The sequence below is a fragment of the Parasteatoda tepidariorum genome, chromosome 8 (assembly GCF_982258835.1).
Source record: "Parasteatoda tepidariorum strain Cologne lab strain chromosome 8, Ptep-v5.0, whole genome shotgun sequence".
Classification (NCBI taxonomy): domain Eukaryota; kingdom Metazoa; phylum Arthropoda; class Arachnida; order Araneae; family Theridiidae; genus Parasteatoda; species Parasteatoda tepidariorum.
The window spans coordinates 27,399,498-27,411,310 of record NC_141762.1 but is presented as its reverse complement, the minus strand read 5'-3'; the positions used below and the strand labels follow the sequence as shown (position 1 = coordinate 27,411,310).

The following is an 11,813-nucleotide window of genomic DNA, read 5'->3' as shown; positions in this document are numbered from 1 at the left end:
CATGAATTCCATGATTTCTATCACAAATTACTGATTTGTAAACAAATATGGTATTTAGAAGCAAGTCTAACTGAACGAAATAATAAATTTGACATATGTTTGCTTTAATAATCTAATTAAAACATGAACAAGAACAAGGCTATTACAATTTGGAGGCAGTTGTTTTCTCATTGTTAAAATACTAACATGTTCTAAATGAAAAAAAAAAATAAGTTCCTGCGAGAGTAAAAATTACGCTTTCTGAAATATTTATATCTATTCAATACTTATATAAACTCTATTTTACTGCATTAATATTTCAACTAATTCGTGTTAAAAATATGCCAATAGTTGCACAATGCAACTCTACCAGGAATACTAGTCGAAGATAACTCTACCGGCTTTAAAATATTCATGGAGGATTTATTCATGGAGGTAAGTAAAATGCCATTTTAGTTCTTTCTTTTTTTACAAACCAAATAAGTTTCGCCAAGTTGATAAAGAGTTTTTGTTGACATTGTTCCAGACGCAAGTGCGTGAAAGCAGATGCAGTGATTACCAGACGCAAATGCGTGAACGCAGATGCAGTGATTATTTATTATATTATTTATTATATTATTTCTTACATTATTCTTTTGTTGGCAACATGTATATATTTTTGTGTACACTTTTGATAGTAAAAGAGTTTGTTCTATGAGATACTTGTTTAGTGTTGATTGTAATTAGAAAACATTTACGTTTACAACCAACACATTTTGGTGCCGAAACAACTCGGTTTAAAATTAAATACGAATCAGATGAATAATTTACGCAGTCACTCTTTAAAAAACTAGCAAAACGTCAAACATCAGTATTACTCAATGATGGAGAAACCAAACGACAAAGAACTTGGCGATAGTCTGGTACTTTTGAAAAGAAAAAGAAGAACAGTGCGAGGTAATGTTACTCGATTTATTACTCAATTAAATTCTGATCTTTCTGCAACCTCTGACACTTTAAATGAAAATGTCGAATATATTACTCATCGGCTTTCCGATAGCTTGTTAGAAATGAAGAAATTGGATAATGACATTCATAGTTCATTAACAGATGATGATTATGACAATGATATTATTCAATGTGAAGAATACGTGGATAATGCCGAGCTCGCTATCTTTAAAGCAAAAAAATTTGGTAGTAGAATTAATTTTGAATATAATACGTTCCAATCGCCAGAAGTAACCGTTTCTCAAATACCTGTTACACAAGTACCCGTTATGCAATTACCCGTTTCTCACTCTCACACAGTGAAACTCCCTACTATTAAACTAGATACTTTTCGAGGTGATATTGAACAATGGCAGTGTTTCTGGGAACAATTTAAATCTTCTATTGACGATAATAATAGTCTATCATTAATTGATAAACATGTGTTTTTGCGAGGATATTTAGCAGATGAACCTAGACGTTTAGTCGACGGAATCAGTGTTAGTGCCAGCACATATGAAACTACAAAAGCTCTTCTTCAAAACCGATATGGCGACAAAAACAGAATAATTCAAGCCCATTTAGACTTTTTGGAGAATATTTCGCCAATACGTAATCCCACTCCTATTGCATTGAATGAAGTATTTATAGAATGCAACAGAAGACTAAACGCTTTAACGGCTTTAGGAGAGGATATCAACGCTTACGGGCGAGTTTTGGCTCCAAAAATTTTACGTGCCTTTCCGGATGATATTTGTCGCCGATGGATCATTTACGCAAAAAGAGAGAAAATATCTGAAGGTGATATGAATAAACTAGTGCAATATTTATCTGAAGAAGTAGAAGGTGCTCTCACAACACTAAAAATTCGAGGTGAGCAAAGCTTTGATTACACATTTAAAACATCTACTGCAGCCTTGCATGTGAATTCTAAAAGGATTAACCAGACTAAAAAACCATCTCCATTTTGCCCCTTCTGTGAAATTAACGGTCACTGGCCGCAAGATTGTACGAATATAACTGATATTGATACTCGAATCCAAAAATTAAAAACCTCTGGTAGATGCTTCCTGTGTACTAATCGTGGCCATAGTATAAAAAATTGCCTTCGCAGAGATAAAGCGTTCTGCATAAGATGCAAAAAGAAGCACCATGTCTCTATTTGTAAAAATGACAGTTCAATTCAACCTAGCCAATCTATTTCTACAAATAACATAGATACTCGTACACCTAATTTTACTCACTTACAGACTGCTCGAGTATATATAATTGGCCCAACTGGCATTACTAAGCTTACAAGATGCATTTTAGATTGTGGAAGCCAAACCAGTTTCATTCATTCACATCTTGTAGACTACCTAAAATTAGATGTTATTAGCTCTGATTCACTTGAAATTCATGCATTCGAATCATCAAATCAGGCTCAATCGAGACGAAAAGTAAGATTTAAACTATCAAGTATTTGGAATCAGTCACAAATTTATCTACATGCATTTGAAAGTTCTAATAGATATGCAGTTCATCCATCAGTTCCATTAGAGATTGCTTCTACGGCTAACAAGAAAAAATTTAAGCTTGCTGACCCGAATGACATTCTGCAAGACATGCCTATAGAAGTTTTGATTGGCGCAGATTTTTACTGGACGGTGGTGAATTCTGAGATTCCTTTCAGACTTTCGGAAACAATTGTGCTCATTCCATCAATCTTTGGCTGGATTTTGTCTGGATCCAGATCTCATACATCTGTCGCTTCTTTATCGTCAGTTCATAATATCAGCATCACATCACCATATATTTTGGATGATCAAGTTAGGAAATTCTGGGACTTAGATACTTTAGGTATTAAAGCCATGCAAGACAGAGAAATGTCCATTCGCAATTCTGAAATATTGGAAGACTTTCGCAGTTCTTATGAAGTCTTAGAAAATCGTCGTGTTGTTAGATTACCTTGGAAGAAAGACGTTACTCTTTCTTCAAATAACTATCACGTAGCATCAAAACGCTTCAATACATTGTGCAAGAAGCTCCAAACAGATCCTAGCTTAAAGGAAATGTATGTTACACTCATGGAAGATTACACAGACAAAAGGCAAGTTGAAATAGCACCGGAAAAACATGATAAAGAAGAAAAAAGCTATTACTTACCCCATCATGTAGTAATTAAAGAGAAGAACGCAGAAATTAAGGGACGAATAGTGTTCGACGCCTCTTCTCACACACCAGGCCATCCATCATTAAACGATGTTCTAGAACAAGGTCCCAACTTACTTCCAGAAATTTTAGCCACTTTATTACGATTTCGTCTTCACAAACAAGCAATTATTGGTGATGGAAGTCAGGCTTTCTTACAATTAACTTTGTGGGAAAAAGACAGATGTGCTACTAAGTTTCTATGGTTCAAAACTAGGAAAAATGATGATGGGCATTTGCAGCTAGAGAATGAAATTGTGGTCTATCAATTTACACGTTTACCCTTTGGATTAACCAGCAGCCCATTCCTTCTTTCAGCTACACTTGACGAATTATGCTGCATGTACTCCAACATTTATCCCACAGCAGCTAAACATCTAAAAGGCAATATTTTCATGGATGATTTCGTTGTGGGAGTTGATTCAGAAATCGAAGCGAAGACCCTATTTCACGAAATGCGAGAACTCACAAGTCTTATAAGCCTTCCCTTAGCGAAATGGAGTACCAACTCACAAGTTTTGAAAAACGAATGGAAGAAAGAAAAAATAAAGTTTAAAAGTAAGACTCAAGTCTTAGGTGTTCATTGGGATACAGAAGAAGATTCGTTTCATCAAAATATTAAGGAGCATGACCACGATTTATTTAAGGAACCGGTCACTAAACGCTTTCTTCTGAAAACAATCACAAAGATTTTTCATCCCTTGGGAATTTTCTCACCATCTACTGTAGTGGGAAAAATTCTCTTTCAAGATACATGGCTATGTGGTATTGAATGGGACGAACTTTTACCCCCCTCTATCGCATCAAGGTGGTCAAAATGGATTATGGACTTGCCACATTTAAACAACATTCGAATCCCCAGATGGATTGGAATATCTTCTGCTGATGTTACCATTCATGTATTCTGCGATGCTTCGTAACGTGCTTACGGAACATTGTTATATGTACGATTCAAAGAAGATACTAAATTTCATGTTCGAATGGTTTGCAGTCGTAATAGACTTTCTCCTCTGAAAAGAATAACACTTCCCCGCTTAGAGCTGTTAGCCGCATTATTGGGTGCTCGATTACTCCATTATTTTTGTACAGAAACTAAACTGGATAGGAACACAGCGACACTTTGGAGTGACTCAACAGTTGCCTTAAATTGGATACAATTTGATCCAAATCGGTGGAAAACCTTTGTCTGTAACCGAACAAACGAAATTCTCAATTACACAAATCCAACACAATGGCGGCATTGCCCTGCCAATGAAAATCCTGCCGACCACTTGTCTCGTGGTGTTGCACCAACAGAGCTTAAATCATTGGATCTTTGGTGGCTAGGACCAACCTGGCTGACACAATCATCAGAGTTTTGGCCTTCAAAACAACTGAGTTACGCTAATCCAGATATTTACGCTGAACTACGTAAACCAGCTTCTCAATCTTTATCGATAACTTCTTGCCAACCTCTTATTGATATATCGCGCTTCAGTTCATATATGAAACTTCTTAGAGTTACAGCATGGATATTTCGTTTCTTGTATAACTGTCGATCCAAGCAACGCATTTCTATTGACCTCACATGTGATGAGCTTAACACAGCAAAAAACTATTGGATTCTTACAGTACAAAAGCAATGCTTTTCGGCAGAGCTTAACGCCATACAAAATAATTCACCTTTGCCAAAATCTTCAAAAATTAGCCGTTTCAACCCGTTTCTTCAAGAAAATTTCATACGATTAGGAGGTAGATTACAGTTCGCATCGCTCAAAAATGAGCAAAAACACCCTTTGCTTCTTGATGGATCTCATCCTTTTGTACATCTTTTCATATACTACACACATGTGAAGCTTCATCACTTAGGTGTTCAAATAGTACTTTCAGAGATTCGTTCCAACTTCTGGATAATACGAGGACGTGAAGCCATTAAACGAGTGTTCTATAAATGTCTACCTTGTAAACTCTCACAGGCATCTAGAAGTCAACAAATCGAAGCTCCTTTACCTAGGGACAGAATTACACCTTGCCTTCCATTTACTACTATTGGCATAGACTTCGCCGGCCCACTTTATGTTCGCAACTTGAAACCTTTAAATACAGCCTATATCGCGCTTTTCACTTGCTCAACTACTCGTGCCGTACATATTGAACTAGTCTCTAATCTCACTACTGACAAATTTCTCATGGCCCTAAAAAGATCTGTAGGCAGAAGAGGAGTCCCTCATACAATATACACTGACAACGCCACTACCTTCCATGCCGCTAATAAAGAGTTATCCATTTTATGGGACAACTTGACATCTTCAAAAGTTCAGCAATATTATGCCCAGACGGGAGTTAAGTGGAAATTTATTGTTGCACGAGCGGCTTGGTGGGGAGGATGGTGGGAACGTTTGATCGGACTAACAAAAAGATGTTTGCGAAAATCCCTAGGTCGAACCTTGTTAGATGAAGAAGGTCTTTCTACAGCATTAGTTGGTGTTGAAGCCGCATTAAATAGTCGACCGTTAGTTTATGAACAAGGAAATGATGATCCTGAAGAATCATTAACACCATCCCATTTTCTTACCGGTAAAAGACTTACAACCATTCCTTCACAACCTGCAGCATCTAGTAGAAATCTCCCGACCTGTTCAACTCATCATTCCTCTTGAGGTTGATCAGGGTGGGGAGGATGTTCCAGACGCAAGTGCGTGAAAGCAGATGCAGTGATTACCAGACGCAAATGCGTGAACGCAGATGCAGTGATTATTTATTATATTATTTATTATATTATTTCTTACATTATTCTTTTGTTGGCAACATGTATATATTTTTTGTGTACACTTTTGATAGTAAAAGAGTTTGTTCTATGAGATACTTGTTTAGTGTTGATTGTAATTAGAAAACATTTACGTTTACAACCAACACAGACATCGAAAACATGCAGTTCACTAAAAATTCATATATTCACTAAATTTTCACCGAAAATATTATTTAGCAATCTGCATTTGAGCAATTAAAATTTTTAGAGAAAACAGATACTTCTATGAATTCTACACAAACTAGGGCACTTAGTAGCAAGCTTAACTAAATGAAATAATAAATTTGGACAATTTTTGTTTAATTAGCAAATTAAAATGCCAACAAGACTATTGCGAATTTGAGCAGTTGTTTTCACATAGTTGAAGATTTCAAAATACGAACATGTTAAAATTTAAAATAACTATCAAGTTCTTATGGGACTTAAGAATTATGCTTTCTGAAATATTTATACCGATTTAATACTTGCATAAATTCCATTTTACTTTACTAATATTTCAACCAGTTTATGTTACAAATACGACCGTAAATACGCAATGCAACCCTATAGGGTTTAAAATGACATAATAAATTTAAAACTATTCACTTGGTGATAAATTAAACTTTATCCTGGTTCTATTTTCTCTTTTATAAACCAAACACACCTCGCCAAATTAACAAAAACAGTCTTACATAACATCGAAAACATGCTTTTATGGAACATTTACCAACGACGAAGAATGTCAATACTCATAAACTGCAGACTTTTATTGAAAAGAGATATTTTAATGAATGTTTAACAAAATACCGTTTAAAAAACAAGTTTTTATTTATAAACTAAACTGATCGAAATAATAAACTTGGCATAGTTTTTGTTTAATAAGTAAATTGAAACGTCAACCAGAACAAGATAGCTGTTTTCGTATCATTAAGGATTTTAAAATACAACCGTCTTTCAACTGAAAATAATGATCAAGTTCCTGTGAGAGTAGGAGATGCACTTTCAGAAATATTTATATCTATTTAATAATAGTATAAACCCCCTTTTACTGTGCTAATATTTCCACCTGTTCATGTTACAAATAAGGCCGTAGCTGCATAATGCAACTCCGCCGGGAATACTACTCCAAGATAACTCAACCGGCTTTAAAATATTCTAAAAGTATACCTGGCGATAAATTAAATGCCATCCTGGTTTTATCTTCTCCTTTATGGACCCAGCAAGGCTACGCAAGTTGTAAGGAGAAACAGTCTTTGTTAATATCGATGAAAAGATGACGTATCGTATCTGTACAACTAATCATCATCGATAAGACAATAATTGACGCGCTCTTAATGAATACTGGCATATTAATGCTCCAGGGAGCCGTTGCATTTGCAGTTTTATGAATATTGGTGGAAACAATGATTTTCGCCGAAGAATTCTTATGTGAATGAATGCAAAAGGAATGTAAGTGGAGACGAGTGTATGGTGCTGGTGCTAATTCAATTCTTAAGATAGATTTGCGTCAAGCAGCATTCAAAAGGAATTTAATAAATAAAGTGCTACGGAGTTTATGTTCTGATAAAGTGTACAACATGCTATTCTTAAAAGAATAAATCTTTTCTAAATCAAAGTCGTATAACGTAGTCAGAAAGAAAATTTTTTTATCATTCTAAATCGTTAATTTATTGTTTTTTAAGCTTTATTCTTTATAAATCAAGTTCAGTTCAGGAAATCGAAGTAAAACCATGCCGCTTAAATTAAAAGTTATTAAATGCTTTGTAGACGAACTTATTTAAAACGTTCTATTTATTCACTCATTAATTCACCTAATTCATTATTCAAGACTGTTTTCAAGTGGAGAAGGTTGCTTTGTAAACACCTTGTTGATGTTTCTAAGCAAAAAATTCCAGATTCTATTGTGGTAGTACCAGCACTTCGGGGGCATCATCCGTAAAATCCATTTTTACAGTAAATTTTTTATTTTCTATTTTACCGTAATATTAATTTAATTAGAGTGATTTTAAGGTGATAATTATTGCTGCAAACGCTACGGTATATTATATTTTTTTACTCCAAAACATGTTCAGGTAAAAATAGATTTTACGGGAAAAATCCCGGAACCCTGAGTGCCTGTACTTTTTTTTTCCATAATTTGATCTAGAATTTTTTACAGAGCATATGATCTACAGGTGGTTTAAAAAACTGTAAAGTTCTTTTATTTAATATCACATTACTTGTTTTGTCTTTTTTACTGTCGATGTATCTAAAACAATTCTAAAGCACATTTTCTCTTTGTTACTATACCTTATTTGCGTAGATTTCATACCTTTCATACTATGCTTGTATTTTCGAATAGAAACATTACTGCATCTGAGTAAACTAACATATAAAAAGAAGCTTTTACAACAAGTTTTATTACCTAAACATATTACAAGGTAAATCGTAATCAGTATCTATACAATATTTTTTTACTATTCTCTGAAAAAAAAATTAACAGCATTTAATCCCTTCAGTAGGGGTAAGAAGAGCTTTCCCAGGCCGAGTTTATACACTACTGGGAATTAAAATTGCTACATCAGGAAGGAATACAATTGACAGAGTGGTATCTATTGGACACATACATTATAGTTGAAAGAACAAGTGCTTAAATTTCCAGGATATTTGGATGTATAGATCCTGAGGAATCAGTACTCAGAGCAACCTCCTAAGGAGGCAAGGACAGCAGTTATTTTCCAGGGCATCGAGTCGAACAGAGATTGGAAAGCATGGTCAGGTACAGCATTCGATGCAGCTTCAACATTATGCCACAATTCATCGACCGTAGTGACTGACGAGTGGTGGCGTGCCAGTCGTTCGGTAACTATTGACCAGACGCTTTTAGTTGGTCAGAGATCAGGAGAACGTACTGGCCGGAGCACCAGGCAAACATATGTGTCAAGGAAGGCCAGAACAGAGCGGGCAACATACTGTCTTGCATTGTCCTGCTGAAAAGTAGCTTTCTGAAGGCCTCGAAGATAAGGCAGAGTAACTGACCTTAACACATCAGAAATGTCACGGCGGCAGTTCAAAGTACCGGCAATGCGATCAAGACGTGATCGAGACGTGTATCCAATGCCCCCCCCCATATCATAACTCCAGTGATGGGCCAGTATGACGATCTCGAATGAAAGTTGCCAACGTTGAACGTTCTCCACGATGTCGCCAAACTCGGATGTGGCAGTCATGATGCTGTATACAGAACCTGGATTCGTCTGAAAAGACGACGTCAGGCCACTCCTGCTTCCAGGTTCGTTGTTGATCACACCATTGGAGGTGATCCTGCCTGTGATGCAGAGCCAAAAGGTAGCCGAAGCCATGGTACTGACTGTCCATGCTGCTGCAAACGACGTCGAATTATACGTGCAGACACTTGTTGTCTTGTAAATGACCCCATTTGTTGACTCAGGGTTCGTAACGTAGCTGTACGATCCCTTAAGGCCATGTGAATAACATGTCTGTCTTCTCGACTGCTAGTGATGGGGGGCCGTTAAAATCCTGCACGGCGTTCTATATGACCGTCATGAACCCATCGATTCCATATTCTGCTAACAGTCATGGAATCTCGACCTACGCGAACAGCAATACTTCGTTATGATGTACCGCAATCCCGGTAGGTCACAATTTGAACTCGATCAAACTCAGACACGTGCTGGTAGGCATTTCTCCTTCTTACACGAGGCATAACAAAAACTTTTTTTACCCAAGAGCAACGTACAAAGCCAATTTCTGTATGAGAAACTTACTGTCAAATCTCTTCTTTTATACACATTGTAGGTGTCGCTACCTCCACCTGCTTTGCATGAATGCGCTGATAAGCTAATCATTCGCATACCACAACATGCTTTATCCGTCTTGCAAATTTCACATTCGTGGTGCTTCTCCTTCCTGGTGTAGCAATTTTAATGGCCAGTAGTCTACGCACAAAAGAGATCGTAAATGTGCTAATAAGGTATGTAGTTCGAGAGTACAGTATTGATATCATGTCCATATGATCTCGAACCACTCGAGTCAGGTGACTAGTCTTATACACGATACCGTAGGCCGTGAAGAGAGAATGGCGGGATCACGTATATGTAATTACGGTCCTGAAAAACTTTTGTGATTGAGCAAGATACGTCAAATTTGACAGCAATTTTTTTCCTCATTAAAGTACAAAACTGTGAATTATAATTTATAGATCACAATGTTTTCATTTAAAAAAAGGATTCTATTATTAAATGCTGTTTTGATTAATAAGAATTCATTAAATTATACCGCCCAGATCAATTGCTTATAGATGTATTAATTTTATATTAGTTATAAAGAAGTATTAATTTTATACAGTTTTATTAAATTACTTTGAGTTGCGTAAATAATTCTTTTGTTCTACAGAAATAAAAGCTTGCTCAATTGGTGAGTATGCATAATAAGTTTAGACATTAAATATTACCTTAATAAATTCCCAATTAAATTTTATGAAGGAAATGTTTTATTAAATATCATTCTATACATCCCTCGTGCTAATATCGGTTTTTAACTTAGTAAATAATCATTTTGAAACATAATGATCGATTAATAATGAATCATAATTGTAAGTGCGCTTTACCTTATATTTAATTTACATTAAAATGGGAAGAGTTAGTATTTGTACATTCATGAATACTAATTATAAATGAATTACTGTGCCACGTCGGTATTTAGTTGTACAACTGATTGCATTTCGAAATGATGTTCAGATAATGGGTTTAAAAGAGTATCACTAACTTTTTGACATAATTTGTCATTTAAAATTAATGCTTATTGCGCGAAGAACAAATGTTTATGTACTGGGAAAAAGTAAGGTATTACGGAACAACTTGATTGCAGCGTTATGAATGCTATATTCTAGCACACTAATTCTGAAGTTTACGCTGTTAATCATGAATGAAAACGAAAAGAACATTTTAGGAAGTTTTTACTAGAGTAACTTATAGTAGCTTGATTCTTTCATTGCTGTTTCTGTTAGATAGCACACCTATGCTGTGATTACATTTCTACTCAAGAATGAATTAAAAACGTTTTATGGTGTTAATACTTCGGATTACTAGTGCACTACAGGATAGCTTGATTCAAAAAATAGTATTACTGTTTCCTAGGATACTAATGCTGTCCTGCACTTCTATTCAAGAATTAACTAGAAAACTTTTATGGTATTAGTACTTTGGATTAAAAGTGTATAACGGTGCTTGATTCCAGAATTATTATTACTGTTTCCTCTTTATCTTGATTCTTGAATTATTATTGCTGTTTTCTGGATTCTTGATTCCAGAATTATTGCTGTTTTCGGGTTAACTTGATTCTAGAATTATTGATGCTGTTTCCGGGAAAGTTTGATTCGAGAATTATCATTGCTGTATCCGGGAAAACTTGATTCCAGAATTATTATATATGTTTCCTAGATATCTTAATTCCAGAATTATTATTGCTGTTTCCTAGCTCACTAACGCTGCAGCTTACACTACTATTAAGGAATGAATTAGACATATTTTATGATGTTAGGCTTAATAAGTGTAAAACGAAGAAACTTGATTTCCGTGTTATTAATGCTGTATTCCAGAAATACCAATACTGTAGTCTTCTCTATTAGTCAAGAGGAATAAAAGGAAGAACATTCTATGAAGTTTCTACGAATTTGGTACTAAGATAAGACATAGTATCTAGATTCTTCCATTGTTATTTCAATTTTTTAGCACACCAGGGCAGTTAGATACATTTAATGATGTTGGTACTTGGGAATACTAGAGTACGGGCTACAGATTTTATTAGTCAAATAATTTGCAACGTGACCCATATAATTTGAAACTCATATCTTATTAGACTTTGAGATAGAGAAAAACTACACATTTTTTCAATTTTACGAACTCTATGT

The 11,813-nt window shown here is 35.2% G+C and overlaps 2 protein-coding genes across 2 annotated transcripts; both read left to right on the top strand.

Annotated features, from left to right (window-relative positions):
- Positions 1–842: 842 nt before the first annotated feature.
- On the top strand, positions 843–4,055 carry LOC147805956 (uncharacterized). The gene is made up of 2 exons (XM_087149501.1): positions 843–1,152; positions 1,195–4,055. Exons 1-2 carry the CDS (start codon positions 843–845, stop codon positions 4,053–4,055), a joined length of 3,171 nt encoding a protein of 1,056 aa, XP_087005627.1.
- A 60-nt stretch (positions 4,056–4,115) lies between these two features.
- Positions 4,116–5,774, top strand: LOC147805955 (uncharacterized). Its single transcript, XM_087149500.1, has one exon. The coding sequence runs from the start codon at positions 4,116–4,118 to the stop codon at positions 5,772–5,774; it is 1,659 nt and encodes a 552-aa protein (XP_087005626.1).
- Positions 5,775–11,813: the final 6,039 nt, after the last annotated feature.

Excerpts from the sequence above, each read along its gene's own strand:
- LOC147805956 (XM_087149501.1), top strand. The coding sequence starts at position 843 with ATGGAGAAACCAAACGACAAAGAACTTGGCGATAGTCTGGTACTTTTG. Across the intron at positions 1,153-1,194 it reads CTTTAAAGCAAAAAAATTTG|AAGTAACCGTTTCTCAAATA; the intron begins GTAGTAGAATTA and ends TCCAATCGCCAG.
- LOC147805955 (XM_087149500.1), top strand. The coding sequence starts at position 4,116 with ATGGTTTGCAGTCGTAATAGACTTTCTCCTCTGAAAAGAATAACACTT.